Raw genomic sequence first — 15,478 nt, forward strand, 5'->3', positions numbered from 1 at the left:
TATAGTGCACTATGATCACACCTGTGAATAGACACAGCACTCCCACTTGGGCAACATAGCAAGACCCCCATCTCTGAAAAAAAAAAAAAAAAAAAAAAAAGGAGGCGGGGAGCTGAGTGTGTTGGCTCACACTGGTAATCCCAGCTACTTGGGAGGCCAGAGGCAGGAGGATTGCATCAGGCCAGGAGTTCGAGACCAGCCTGGGCAACGCATTGAGACTCCCCCATCTCTAAAAAAATGTTTAAAAATTAAGCCAGGTGTGATGGTGCAGCCTGTAGTCCCAGCTAGGGATTAGGGAGGCTGAAGCCAAAGGATAGCTTAAGCCCAAGGAGTTCAAGACTGCAGTGAGCAATGATCATGCCACTCTACTGCAGCCTGGGCAACAGAATGAGGCCCGTCTCTTTTTAAAAAAAAAAAAGAGAGAGAGTGATTTTTAAATCTTCTGTTAATACTAGCAAATTTTTATCAAATTAGGGGTCACTCCTGTCCATTATTCTCCTTCACTTCTTATGAAAAGGAACAGACTAGAAAAAAAGAGCTGGAGAAGTGGGAACTTTTTTTTTCTTTTTTTTTTTTTTTTTTGAGACAGAGTCTCGCTCTGTCACCCAGGCTGGAGTGCAGTGGCACGATCTCAGCTCGAGAAGTGGGAAAACTTTAATGTTATTAAATTCGCATCATCAAAAACATCTAGGCATTTGAACATATGAATACGGAAGTGGAATCCCCCAAAAAAAAAAAAAACACATAAACAATGGTTACACTTTCCAAACTCTCCAAAGCTTTTCACCCTACCTCCTCTCAAGTTTACACCCCCAACCCCAATCCCTCCCTCTTTCCCAAAGATAAACCAGTAGTTCTCAACCCCTGGCTGCATTATTATAATCATCTGAGGAGCTGTCAAAAAGTATTGAGGATCTTGAAATAAAATAAGAATCTACCAGTCAACCTGAATATACAATTCAAATAACAGGTATTTTTCATTCTAAAGTACTGGCATTCTCATTTAAATGTAGCTCTCTCCATAGGTGTTTAATTAGAATTAAACTGATGTTCCTCATAACACACACCCTCTCCTATCTCTACTCAGCAGCAAAAGGATCACTTTAAAAAGTGGCCACACCTATAATCCCAGCACTTTGGGAGGCTGAGGCGGGCAGACTGCTTGAGCCCAGGCCAATCTGGGCAACATGGTGAAACTGTCTCTCCAAAAAATACAAAAATTAACCAAATGTGGTAGTGCATGCTTGTAACCCCAGATACTCAGGAGGCTGAGATGGGAAGATCACTTGAGCCCAGGAGTCAAGGCTACAGTGAACTGAGATCACGCCACTGCTTCCCAGCCTGGGTGATAGAGCAAAACCCTGTCTAGAAAAATAAAAATAAAAAATCGACCCAACACAGTGGCTCTTCCCTGTAATCCCAGCACTTTGGGAGGCTGAGGTGGGAGGATCGCCTGAACCTAGGAGTTCAAGACCAATCTGGGCAACACGGTAGGGCTCCCTCTCTAAAAAATATATTTAAATTTTTTTTTCAACCAGAGAATCAGAAGCTAAAAGAAAAAAATTTAAAAATAAAAATACTCATTAGATTATGATACATCTCCGCTTAGAACAACTCAGTGACTTTCCAGTGCAAAAGTGTAAATCCAAAGGTCAAATATTAGATATAGTCAAGCTCTAGACCCACACTAGAATGCAGAAATTCTTCAGTTTAATGAGACAATGTAATTAAACACCAAATTTGCTCCCAGCATCTCTAAAATATAATTATAAAAATATAAATGTTAGGTATGGCAGTACGTGCCTGTAGTCCCAACTACTGAGAAAGCTGAGGCAGGAGCATTGCCAGAGGGCAGGAGTTTGAGACTAGCCTAGGCAACACAGTGAGGCTCTGCCTCCAAAAAATAAAAATAAAATGAAATTTAAAAATTTATTTATATAAATATAAATGGTAATAATATAAATAGACATATGCCTACCACGCTTGAAACTTACTTCAGTTTCCTCTTTCTAACCCTTTATCAAAATTTCGCATAAGACACATACTTCACTGGGCGCGGTGGCTCCCATCTGTAATCCCAGAACTTTGGGAGGCTGAGGCGGGTGGATCACCTGAGGTTGAGAGTTCAAGAACAATCTGGCCAACATGGCGAAACCCCGTCTCTACTAAAAATACAAAAATTAGCCGAGCGTAATGGTGCACACCTATAATCCCAGCTACTCTGGAGGCTGAGGCAGGAGAATCGCTTGAACCCAGGAGGGGAGGTTGCAGTGAGCCGAGATCACGCCATTGCACTCCAGCCTGGGTGACAAAGCAAGACACCAAAAAAAAAAAAAAAGACACATACTTCACAAACATATTTTACAAAAAAGGCATTTTACTAATTTATGTGTGATTAATTAGGAAAAGAGGTCTCCTATGACTGATGTGGTGCAAATCTTCAGACAAAGTGTTAAGTATATTTCCTTTAATTAGCACACGGCTGAGATGGCTGCAGCAACTGAAGATGTGACAAGCAGCTCTGAAAATGTACATGAGAACTACAGGGACCTCAGCTGTGTCCGCACTCAGGTAAGTCAGAGCCTCAGCTCCCCCAGAGTCAACTACTAATCAAACCACTCTGCCCCAACGTTTTAGGCTTCCAGTGTTTTCTTGATCAATGCTCCTCCCAGAACTTTATACTTTGGTAGAAAAAATAAAATCTAGGCCGGGCACGGTGGCTCATGCCTGTAATCCCAGCACTTTGGGAGGCCCAGGTGGGCGGACCACTTGAGGTCAGGAGTTTGAGACCAGCCTGGCCAACATGGTGAAACCCCGTCTCTACTAAAAATACAAAAATTAGCTGGGTGTCATGGTGTGCACCTGTAATCCCAGCTACTTGGGAGGCTGAGGCAGGAGAATCGCTCGAACCTGGGAGGTGGAAGTTGCAGCCTCCCAAGTAGCTGGGATTATAGATATGTGCCACCATGCCCAGATCACACCACTGCACTCCAGCCTGGGTGACAGAGCGAGACTCCTTCTCCAAAAAAAGAAAATCGGTCGGGCACAGTGGCTCATGCCTGTAATCCTAGCACTTTTGGGAGGTTGAGGTGGGCAGATCACGAGGTCAGGAGATGGAGACCAGCCTGGCCAACATGGTGAAACCCTATCTGTACTAAAAACATAATAATTAGCTAGGCATGGTGGTGCACACCTGTAATCCCAGCTACTCAGGAGGCTGAGGTAGGAGAATTGCTTGAACCCGGGAGGCAGAGGTTGCAGTGAGCCGATATCACGCCACTGCACTCCAGCCTGGGTGACACACCAAGACTCCGTCTCAAAAGAAAAAAAAAAAGAAAAGAAAAGAAAAAATAAAATCTGAGTTCAATTTTGTGAAGGCCAACTTTGACACACATCAGCTATTATCTCAGGAAAATTACCTAGCGTTCCAGAGCCTATTTTTTCTTTAGCAGTGAAAGACTAATAAAAATAACAAAACATGAACACTACCTGTATCATAGGACAGTTTCAAAATTAGAGGATATATGCAACATTTAGTATTTTCATTATCCTTTCTTTTCTTGAACCACAATGACTCACAGAAAGAAACGGTAGTGCAATGCTAAAAACCCAAATCCTATTCTATCCCTCAAGACTGAATAGGGGAAAAGACAATTAGTTCAGAAAGAAATAACTGTCATACATCAAGTTTAAAAGAAAATTTTTTAAATTTCTGGGGTTTTTTTTGGCAAGGGGGGTGCTATTCCCTATGCTGAAAGGTTCAGGTGATCTTGGAATAATCTTAGGGTTAGACTGGAAATCAGGAAAACAAGGTTCTACTCCCCATTTTGCAACTTTCTTCGTTTATTTTCTTTTTTAAGACAGAATCTTGCTCTGTCACCCAGGCTGGAGTGCAGTGGCATAATCTTGGCTCACTGAAACCTCCGCCTCCCAAGTTCAAGTGATTATCCTGCCTCAGCCTCCCAAGTAGCTGGGATTATAGACATGTGCCACCATGCCGAGATAATTTTTGTATCTTCAGTAGAGACAGGGTTTCACCATGTTGTTCAGGCTAGTCTCGAACTCCTCAACTCAAGTGATTCGCCTGCCATAGCCTCCCAAAGTGCTGGGATGACAGGCATAAGCCGTCATGCCCAGCCTGCAATTTTCTTCTTATGTTACTTAAGAAACCACAAATTATCATCTGGGCTTCCACTTTTTTTTATTTTGTTTTTTGAGAGTCTGGAAAATGACTTTTCACAAAAGTGTATCATTTAGAGATTAGATGTTTGTAAATGTTTTTAGTTCCCTGCAGCCTCTTGACTCTCTTCTCAGTTCCTCATTTCCACATACATTTATACTTTCAAATGCTTTCAGGTCCTGCATCTAATTTTCCTTCTATCTAACCCGTCTGCTTTATTCCTGCAGAATACTCTAACCACTTAATACTTTTAAAAAATACTCTTTCTAAAATCTTTGTTAGGTTTTTTCCTTCAGCTGCTACCTGAATCTTCTCCTACCAGAATCCACCCAACTGGGGAATGGTGGTGGTCAACAATGCTCCTCATTCGCAGGACAAAAGATGAACTGACAGGCCAGGCAAGGTGGCTTATGCCTGTAATCCCAGCACTTTGGGAGGCTGAGGCGGGCAGATCACTTAAGGTCAGGAGTTCAAGACAAGCCTGGCCAACATGGTGAAACTCCGTCTCTGCTAAAAACACAAAAATTAGCCGGGCATGGTGGCAGACGCCTGTAATCCCAGCTACTCGGGAGGCTGAGGCAGGAGAATCACTTGATCCCAGGAGGCAGAGGTTGCAGTGAGCCAAAATCGCACCACTTCACTCCAGGCTGGGCGACAGGGCGAGACTCCAACTCAAAAAAAAAAAAAAAAAAGACCAACTGACAGCGTCTTCAAATTCAAAAGCACAAATACCCAAGCATGTACACGGAAGTCCTCATTAGTGAGTACAAGCTCTTGTAGCAACACTGTATGCCCAAATGCATACATCTCACATATTTTAAGATATACATGTGCAAATCTTCACAAAAATTTTCAAAAACATAAAGTATGCTGCCCTCTCACCCCACCTACCTCAGAAGAAATTACAGTTTCTAGTATCTGGTATAAGCATTAGAAAGTTTTTTTCTGTTTTTGTGTTTTTTTTTTTTTTGAGACGGAGTCTCGCTCTGTGGCCCAGGCTGGAGTGCAGTGGCGCGATCTCGGCTCACTGCACGCTCCGCCTCCTGGGTTCACGCCATTCTCCTGCCTCAGCCTCCGGAGTGGCTGGGACTACAGGCACCTGCCACCACGGCCACCTAATTTTTTGTATTTTTAGTAGAGACAAGGTTTCACCGTTTTAGCTAGGATGGTCTCGATCTCCTGACCTCATGATCTGCTCGCCTTGGCCTCCCAAAGTGCTGGGATTACAGGCATTAGAAAGTTTTGTGCCTGTTTTTATTTGCTTTTACACAGTAGCGTAGTGTACTTAATAATGTTTTTCACTTAACATATCCAGAAGACTGTTACATTTAAGATACAAGTAAATCTACTTTATTCTTTCTAAAGACTGAAATAGTATTTCCTTATATACATTATATCATAATATAGTTTGATCAGTCCTTTATTTAAAACATTTAGATTGTTTCCTCCAGTCATCTGCTACCACAAACAATACTGCAGTAAGCATCCTTGTGTGTACGCATACATGAAGGATAAATTCCTAGAACTGTTGTTCTGAAGAGCAGTTACATTTTTAAATTTTATATAGTGCCTATTTTGTCCCTAAATAAATTGTACCCTTTTACCCTTTTACAATCCCATTAACAATGTATGGGAGCAGCTACAATGTATGACAGTCTTAAAGGACAGGTATTAGATTGCTAACTTCTCTTGTACAGCTTCCAACACAGCATCATAACTATGGAGAATGTTGTGCTTTGGTTTTTTTGTTTGTTTGTTTGAGACGGTCTTGCCCTACTGCCCAGGCAGGAATGTAGGGGCATGATCAATGGCTCAAGTGATCCTCCCACCTCAGCCTCCTGAGTAGCTGTGACTACGCCACCACACCCAGCTAATTTTTTGTATTTTTATTAGAGATGAGGTCTCACTTTGTTGTCCAAGCTGGTCTCGAACTGCTAGGCTCAAGCAATCCCCTCACCTTGGCCTCCCAAAGTGCTGGGCATACAGGCATGAGCCACCATGCTCAGCCACTATGGAATGCTTTCTGACTAAAATGTGAATGATGTATTACATATTAGAGGTATCATTTAATAATTCATAGCATTACTCCACTGCTTTCCAAATAAACATCCACGATATTCACATTTGTTTTCCCATTCTTACTCGTATTTGAAGGCAAATCAATTTTTAGAGCAGGACAGGGTGATTTGTCTAGTAAACAACTCAGTCCTAGAGATAGCTCTGAATACTATCTCTTAGTCTTCCAATTTGATTTATCTCTTGCAAATTTCAGTATCATTTATTTTCTCTTTGAGACTCTGAAACAGTGGCTCCCAACCTTTTTGGCACTAGGGAACAGTTTCACAGAAGACAACTTTTCCACAGGGGTTGGCAGGGTGCAGAGCTCAGGTGGTAATGCCTGCTTGCTGGCTGCTCACCTCCTGCTGTGAGGCCCAGTTCCTAACAGTTTTTGTTTTTGTTGTATTATCCCTATTTTTTTTCTGTACCAGATACCTATATATTGACATTGAAGAATATGTAAATTTATTCAAAATTAAAAGCAAATTATTTGTGACACAAATGACTGTAAAATAAATGATTTGTGTTACAAATCATGTATTTGTGTCAACAGCTCCATCTCTTCAAGGTTAAGTGAGTTATTAGTCTAACCACAGCTAGCTAAATGGCAGAACCAGGGTCTCGAAGAAGTTACTGTTACTGAGTCTCAGCTTCCTCGTCTATAAAATGGAGATAATGCCTACCTTACTACTGAAACTTATGTTAAGAACTTCACTACTATTAGTTCTCTCTGCTCCGCCTCTAGGTACTAACCTGTCATTCACAACAGTAGCTCCTTCCATAGGTCTAAGTCCAACACTACAGATCAGGTATTCGATAAATACTTGTTAATTGATAGTCCCAGTCAACTTCAGGCTGAGAACTCCTACATCAGGATAATAATGATGATTAATATTAACTAACATTTACTGCAAGCTTTGTACTCGGAACTATTTTACATGCAATATATCTCATTTAATCCTCATAACTCTGATAAACATGCTATTATTTTTCTTTATTTTATGGATGACAAATCTAAATATTTAAAGTACTTACATACTCTGCTCAAGATTATAAAAGTGGTAAATTAAGGAGCCAAAATTTAAATCCAGGATTTAAATCTCTAAAGACCATTCTTTTTTTTTTTTTTTTTTTTTTTGATACAGAGACTTGCTCTGTCACCCAGGCTGGAGGGCTGTGACACAATCTTGGCTCATCCGCCTCCTGGGTTCAAGCGATTCTCCTGCCTCAGCCTCCTGAGTAGCTGGGACTACAGGCACCCGCCACCACACCCAGCTAATTTTTGTATTTTTAGTAGAGACAGGGTTTTGCCATGTTGGGCAGGCTGGTCTCGAACTCCTGATCTCAGGAGATCTGCCCGGCCAGGCGCGGTGGCTCACGCTTGTAATCCCAGCACTTTGGGAGGCCGAGGCGGGTGGATCACGAGGTCAGGAGATCGAGACCACGGTGAAACCCCGTCTCTACTAAAAATACAAAAAATTAGCCGGGCGTGGTGGCGGGCGCCTGTAGTCCCAGCTACTCGGAGAGGCTGAGGCAGGAGAATGGCGTGAACCCGGGAGGCGGAGCTTGCAGTGAGCCGAGATCGCGCCACTGCACTCCAGCCTGGGTGAGAGAGCAAGACTCCGTCTCAAAAAAAAAAAAAAAAAAAAAAAAAAGGAGATCTGCCCGCCTCAGCCTCCCAAAGTGCTGGGATTCCAGGCATGAGCCACAGCACTCGACCTAAAGCCCATTCTTTTACCCACTACCCAACATTACTCAATGCTTTACCGGTAGCTTCTACCCAATTATTTCTAATAATTTTCTCCCTTTTTCACCACATTTTAATCAAGTCATTCATGAACAACACAAGGCTAATTTATACCAAGAGAGTTATTAATAGGCACCCTTTTTTTATTTTTAAAACATTCTTTTTCCTTACCCTTGTCTCCACCCCTTTGTAATTTTATTTATGCATCTTTTTGAAGACAGGGCTCACTCTGTCACCTAGGCTGGAGTGCAGTGACACAAACACAGCTCACTGCAGCCTCGACTTCCTGAGCTCAAACGATCTTTCTACCTTACCCTTCCACCTCAGCCTCCCAAGTAGTTGGGACCACAGGTTCATACCACCATGTCCAGCTAATTTTTTTGTTGTTGTATTTTTTTGTAGAGAGAAGTCTCACTTTGTTGCCCTGGCTAGTCTCAAACTCCTGGGCTCAAGTGATCCCCCCATCTCCATCTCCCAAAGTGCTGGGAATAGATACATCTTAATCTTCAAACCACCTAATTCCCCTCCTCATACCGTCTCTAGTTTATATGAATACTTAGCACATACTCTGCCAGTAAGGAAAATTAAAATTCCACCCTACACCAATTTCCCCCAAATGTTGCCATTTGGCTTTCATCCACGCTTTCAGAAAGGCAGATACGCATCTGCAAAAAATGTTAGAAGCTGTCAAAATAGAATGTGTTCTAGAAATAATAAGACTAAAAGCTAAAGGCTAAAAGCTATGAGTATTGAAAAGATAACCTTGTTTCAAGACAGCGGTCTGAACAGACATATCTACTTACATTTCTGCCTATAATCCCTTTTAAATCACTATTATTAGTGGCAGGTGGTATTGCTACTATTGTTACTGTTAAGAGAGTAAGAAATCCTTAACAGGGCTGGAAAAAAAGAAAGAACACTATCTGCTATCCGCAGTTCAGAAATTGAGGAATTCTTATAAGATTAAAAAGTTGATCAGACACAGTGACTGAGAAGTCTGAGAAAACCTAGCTTAGATATGCCCAGTAGAGGTCACTATGAAGGTAAGAGTGATTCTACTGTACTCCAAACTCAGAATCTAGACTACAGGAGAGGACCCTGAGGGGATCTCCAGAAGATTATAGGGGAACTTGACCCACGGTCTTTGCACAAGTGAATCCCAATACCCTTCTGAGTGGTCTTTTTCTGAGAAGTAGGCAAGCACAGCCTAAGCTGAAGCTCAGAGCATGGTGGAGGGAGGGATTTTAACCACCTCCCCAGCAGGCAGGGGAACTTGGCAGTCAAAAGAGAACCTACTGGCATACCTCTATACATTAGGCAGCAGTTCCTACTCCTTCCTGTCACCAGAGGTAAGCTCCCATAATCAGTATATTCACCAAGAAGCAAACCAATATCCTCAAACACTCAAGTTGAGCAGACAATCCCAAATCAATAAATATTCCAGGAAAACCAACATCATGAAAGAACTACGCAACAATATATCTAATGCTAACGAAAACCAAGAAGAACATACTAAATATAATCAATATCTTTAGAAATAACAGAGACATTATTATATTCAAAAAACAGGCAATTATGAAAAGAAACAATTAGGGAAGGACGGAGAAGCTGAAGTTCGCCTTAAGCAAGTGGTGTCCAGTCGAGAGACATTAACCACAGTGAGGGGAATTGAAAAATTAAAGAATTCTGGTAAGATTAAAAAGTTGACTTTTTAATATAATTGACTGTGGAGATGGTTACTAAAAAACTGTATTAAACAGTGCACTCTAAATGGGCGATTTGTAAGGTATGTGACTACGTCTCAATTAAGCATTTTTTGAGGCACAAAGAAAAATAGAACTGTCGTTATAAAAGTGAACAGTGGACCATACAAATAGAGTCAACTGATACTGACAAAAGAGGAAAGGCAATTCAATGGGGAAAGGATGATCTTTTCAACAAGTGATAGTTCTCTACTACTTGGGACACTGGGACATCCAGAGGCAAAAACATAAATCTAGACACAGATCTTACACCTCTCACAAAACTTAACATGAATTAGATGATAGATCTAAAACTACAACACAATACTATAAAACTTCTAGAAGAAAACATAGAAGAAAACCTATGTGACCTTGAATTTGGTGATGAGTTTCTTGATATAAAAAAGCATCTTATGAAAGAAAATACTGATAAATTAGACTTTATTAAAGTTTAAAATTCTTCTCTGTGGCTGGGTACAGTGGTACATGGCAGTAATCCCAGCACTTTGGGAGGCCAAGGTAGGCAGATCACTTCATCTCAGAAGTTCAAGACCAGCCTGGGCAATATGTCGAAACCCGATCTCTACAAAAAATTAGCTGGGTGTGGTGGCGTGCACCTATTGCCCCAGCTACTCAGGAGGCTGAGGTGGGAGCCTGGGGGTGTTGAGGCTGCAGTGAGCCAAGATTGTGCCACTGCACTCCAGCCTGGGCAACAGAGTGAGAACTTGCGTCAAAATAAATAAATAAATAAAATTCTGCTCTATGAAAGACACTGTAAAGAAGGTCAAATATCAAGCCACCGACTAGCAGCAAATCTTTGCAGATCACATACATAGTTAAGGACTTATATCCAAAATATACAAAGAGCTATTAAAATTCAACAGTAAGAGCCTGCGCAACATAGTAAGACTCCATCTCTGGGGGGAAAAAAAAACCCAGCCAACTAGCCAGGGATGTGATGTCTGTAGTCCTAGCTACTCAAGAGGCTGAGGTGGGAGAATCACCAGGAGTTCAAGGCTATAGTAGGCTGTGATCATGCAACTGCACTCCAACCTGAGTGACAGAGTGAGACTCTGATTCTAAAAAGAAAAACAAAAATCAACAATAAGAAGACCCAGTGTCTTGATCTTGCCTTTTCAGAGTCTACGACTCACTTGTCAGGGACTCCTGCAAAACTGGTGATATCATCCCCAATTTTTTAGTTTTAAGCTTAGGGAAATTGTGTAATTTGTCTGATATTTCACGGCCAGTTTCAGATCCTGTCTTTCTAACTTACTGGCTAAGAACTTCCCTAAGTTTAAAATGAAAAAACTGAGAATGACATCACCAATTTTGCAGGACTGTTATGATAGACGAGTAAGTACATTTGAAGCACCCTAGTTTTGAGGCAGCAGTCACAGAGCAAACGCTCAATATAATGTGAAAGAAAAATATAATCTTGGAACCCCAAACTCACTAGGCTTAAGAGAAAGTTGGCTGACTAATCAGAGCCTCACAAGAATGTAACCACTTGCCTCACTGCCTACCCTCCCTCCTTTTTTTTCCTTCCCCTTCTGTTTACTCTTTCCCCTTTAAATACTGAAGTTCCCAAAACCCTCTTTGGAAAAAGCACAGGTCACAGATGCTACTGTGACTTGTGTTTCTTTTTCCCAGGCACATCCTCAACCTTGGCAAAATAAACCACTAACTGATGAGATCTGCCTCACGCAGTTTTTGGTTTACAATAGGAACTAGCATTTTTTAAATGTTCAATAACAAATGACTACATATATGCACATTTACATGCACTTATATGCATATAAATAAAATACCCTTTCTGACTTTATCCCCTTGCCATACTAATCCATGAAGGGTCAGCTTAAAATATGACCTCCTCCTGCTTATTTGTTTATATTTCTTTTTCCCTCTCCCTCTCTTTCACTAGATTGTGGGTTACGAGGGATATGAGTCTTGTCTTAGATACCTTTACATTCCCAATACCTAACACAGAAGCTGAAACATAACGGAATGCGTAATAAATGTTTATTATCTCAAACAATGATGTTGAAGAGGAAGAAAAATCTTATTGCGAGGAGCCATTGTTACCAATATTAAAGAAAAGAATCAATCTGTCATCTTTATTTGATTCACTATGACAAATCTAAAGGATTCCAACTGTGCAAGAGAGTAACAGATTGAGGAATATTTCCTAGTCCTAACCAAAATTTCATTTTCAATATTAGGCCCCTTTACAGTCCTGCCCTACTTAAACTTTGGCAAAAAAAAAAAACAAAACAAAACAAAAAAAAAAAAACAAAACAAAAACCAGCTTAGCCAAAGCATTTGCCTGCAAAACGCATTCAATGCAATCAATGACACAGAAGTTTTGTAGTCTAAATGCTTTGAAATTACTCTTATAATACAGAAGCCAGCCCGATAGGGGAAAAAAAAAAAAAGCACCACAAAAAGTTAAAATCAGGTAGTGCCTACTTCTCCTTATCTCATACAATTTTAACTGCACTTTCTTTTTTCACCAAATAATGTCTAGTCATCCCTAGATAATCACTGCAGGAGTAATTTTCCTCAGGAAGCTTCCCTGATATACTAAGATGGGTTAAGGATGCCTTCTCTGTGTTCAGACAGGATACTATCATTGTTTATTTTACACAGCACCATGAGTTTCTCAAAAATAAGAAATGTTTCTAAGTCATCACTGTATCTCCAGAACCTATCACAAGGCCTAGGTCAGAATAGAGCTTCAGTGTTTGTTGAGCTAACTGACAAAGAATTCCAGGACAAAAATTTGAAAGTACAGCAAATACTTTAGACATTTGTCAAAATTTACATCTTCAGCTTATACAAATAGGCCTAATCATGACAGGTTCAAGTAGCATAGCACAGAGTATGCATGCAGAATAATATGCATCTTGTATTTTAACTAACATTTCAGTAGCACAACTGAACAAACAGAATCCAAGCACAAAATTACAGTACGAGGCTATAGAATTTACCATGACAGTTTAAAATTCAGGGCCTTGGAAAGGGCCCTAACAAAAATCACGAAAGCAACCCAACTACAATTGGTTAAAGACTTCTGTTCTGACTTCTGACTTCTGTTTCTGACTCCCTCTCTATCATACTTTCTCCTTGGGTAATCTGATATTCTGGGCATTGAACTAAGGGGAAGCTGAGCTGGGTATATATTTAGGTTTCATAGGATATATGTAGTGTGCAATCACATCCATGTATGACTAGATAATTGCTAGTCTGGGTACAGGAATGACATCCAGGAATATTCTTACCACCCAGTGCACTGCCTTATCTGGTATCATTAACACTAAGGCAGAGGACCAGGGACATCTAGATATGAGCTCCATATGGTATTGGCACAGAAGTATGTAAAAACACTGCAATTCATATAAAACCAAGGGTGAGACAGTTTGAATATTTGTCCCCACCCAAATCTCATGTTGAATTGTAATCCCCAATGCTGGAGGTGGGGCCTGGTAGGTGTTTGGATCATGGGGATGGGTCCCTCATGGCTTGGTGATGTCTATGTGATAGTGAATGAGTTCTTGTGAGATCTGGTCATTTAAAAGTCTGTGGCATCTCATCCCCTACTCTCCCCCTTTCTCTCTCTCCTCTCTACTTCCTCTCTCACACACTGTCTTGCTCCTACTTTTGCCATGTGACGTGCCTGCTCTCCCTTTTGCCTCCTGCCATGATTGTAAGCTTCCTGAGGCCTCCCCAGAAGCTGATGCCACGATGCTTCCTGTACAGCCTGCAGAACCTGAGCCAATTAAACCTCTTTTCTTATAAATTACCCAGTCTCAGGTATTTCTTTATAGCAATGCAAGAACAGCCTAACACAAGGAGCTGCCCCAAATTTGAAAACAATCTTAAAATATTACAGACACTACCAATAAAACGAGTTGTGAATCTCAAACTTTTCTAAACTATCAATAATAAACACAATTTGATCAGTCATGGTAGAGAAAAAAGTACACTGTTGACATATGAAGAAGTGGTCAAAAAGTATACAGTCAAAAAAATCTAAATAAAAAAGTATTAGAGGCTGGGCGCAGTGGCTCATGCCTATAATCCCAGCACTTTGGGAGGCCAAGGTGTGAGGATCACCTGAAGTCAGGAGTTTGAGACCAGCCTGGCCAGCACGGTGAAACCCAGTCTTCACTAAAAATACAAAAATTAGCCAGGCATGGTGGCATGTGCCTATAATCCCAGCTACTCAGGAGGCTGGGGCAGGAGAATCACTTGAACCTGGAAGGTGGACGTTGAAATAAGCCGAGATTGCACCTAGGTGACAGAGCAAGACTCCGTCTCAAAAAAAAAAAAAAAAAAAGTATTACAGATATCTAGCAGTTGCTATAAAAATGTTATTTTTCTATAGTTTGTTATGTTAACTAACCTTGTCAGTGTTATTAAAATTGTGATCTGTTTTTTTCATTCTAAATATTCATTTTGACATCAAATTTTGTATTTATATATTTTTTCATTTTCTCAAAAAGGGAAATGTTTTGTTTTTTTTTTTATTTTGATTGAAAAAGATTTTCTCCAAAAATCTAGATCTCTACCCACTTGAAGGCTTATTAATGCTACTTACAGAGGGAAAATCAGAAGTTATAGCTTGATATAACTGATTCTCTCAATTATCAATATATAAACCCATTTAGGTACATGTACAGTCTTCTATTACTATATTTACCAAACTATGAGAAGTGTGCGTTAACTCCTGTCTCTTCTATTACCATGTACAATTTAGAAGCAGGTCCCATATGTCTTATTCATTTCGATATTTTTTCAGAAGCTACTTTCTAATGCAGTAAATGATCAATGATTGTTAATTTTTTTTAAAAAGTTACTATACCTGAACTACTGTCTTTACAAAAGTTTAACAAAGCTCTTTCATTATTTTATGTCAGATGATTATTCATCATTGTGGGGTAAGTGGAAAACATGATTAACTACAAGAAATGATGTGAGCTAATCTCGCTAAGGATCCAGGTGTTGAGATACTGGATGTCATCCCAGTTCTTTGCTCACCTGAAAGATCATCACAGTTATAACAGCTGTGCTGTTCAAAGGGCAAAACTAGCACCAAGTGCAAAAAGCAGGAACTAGTAAACTACTTGTTCCTCTTCCATAAAAGCTGAACCACCCCATTTAGCTAATGGAATCTCTAGAACTATGTGAAATGAGAGTGTATGCTTATACAATATTACGTCAAAAAAAAAACATCAGAAATGACCCTATGGTTTTATTTTTAAAAGGTAAAGTACTTTCTAGGGTGACAGAAATGTTTCAGGTTTTAAAAGCAGTGTGGTTTACAAAGAGCATACACTTGTTTAACCATACGCTTAAGATCTGAGCACTTCATGTTTTGTAAATCATATCTCGATAAAATAAAAATAACTTAGCAATGAACTCCCCGAACTCACTGAGATATATTTCTGAGCTACATTAAAAGGAAATACTGCCACAATGCTCTTAAACATTCATATAATAATTTTTTCTTTGCTAACTTCTTTGCCTCCAGTTCTTTATTTTGAGCCTTTCATAATCTGACAACATGAACCTTCTCTCTAGAGACAAAAAACACAATATTTTGCATACAGGAATTCAGGGAGGGGCTAAAATCTGTTAATACACCCAGATACAGAAATCCTGCCCTAGTCTGTATCTTTTCCCTGAGGCTATCATAAAAACATCAGTTTCTCTTTAAATGTCTATGAGCTTCACATTTAATTTCTAATC

At 40.2% G+C, this 15,478-nt stretch overlaps 1 protein-coding gene across 5 annotated transcripts in view; it reads right to left on the reverse strand.

The window, feature by feature from the left end:
* Positions 1 to 15,478, reverse strand: part of MOB1B (MOB kinase activator 1B) — a 71,520-nt gene that overhangs the window by 31,236 nt on the left and 24,806 nt on the right. Inside the window, exon 2 of one of the 5 annotated variants that reach the window (XM_063610396.1) lies at positions 6,992 to 7,103. The exons of 2 other annotated variants lie outside the window; for them this stretch is intronic. In XM_063610396.1, coding sequence (XP_063466466.1) covers positions 6,992 to 7,020 — 29 coding nt within the window. In that variant the 5' untranslated portion in view covers positions 7,021 to 7,103. Of the gene's footprint in view, positions 1 to 6,991; positions 7,116 to 15,478 lie in introns of those variants that run through there. 2 more of the 5 variants (XM_063610397.1, XM_055297402.2) reach the window with 2 other exon arrangements.

This window comes from Symphalangus syndactylus, chromosome 10, assembly GCF_028878055.3.
Source record: "Symphalangus syndactylus isolate Jambi chromosome 10, NHGRI_mSymSyn1-v2.1_pri, whole genome shotgun sequence".
Lineage (NCBI taxonomy): Eukaryota > Metazoa > Chordata > Mammalia > Primates > Hylobatidae > Symphalangus > Symphalangus syndactylus.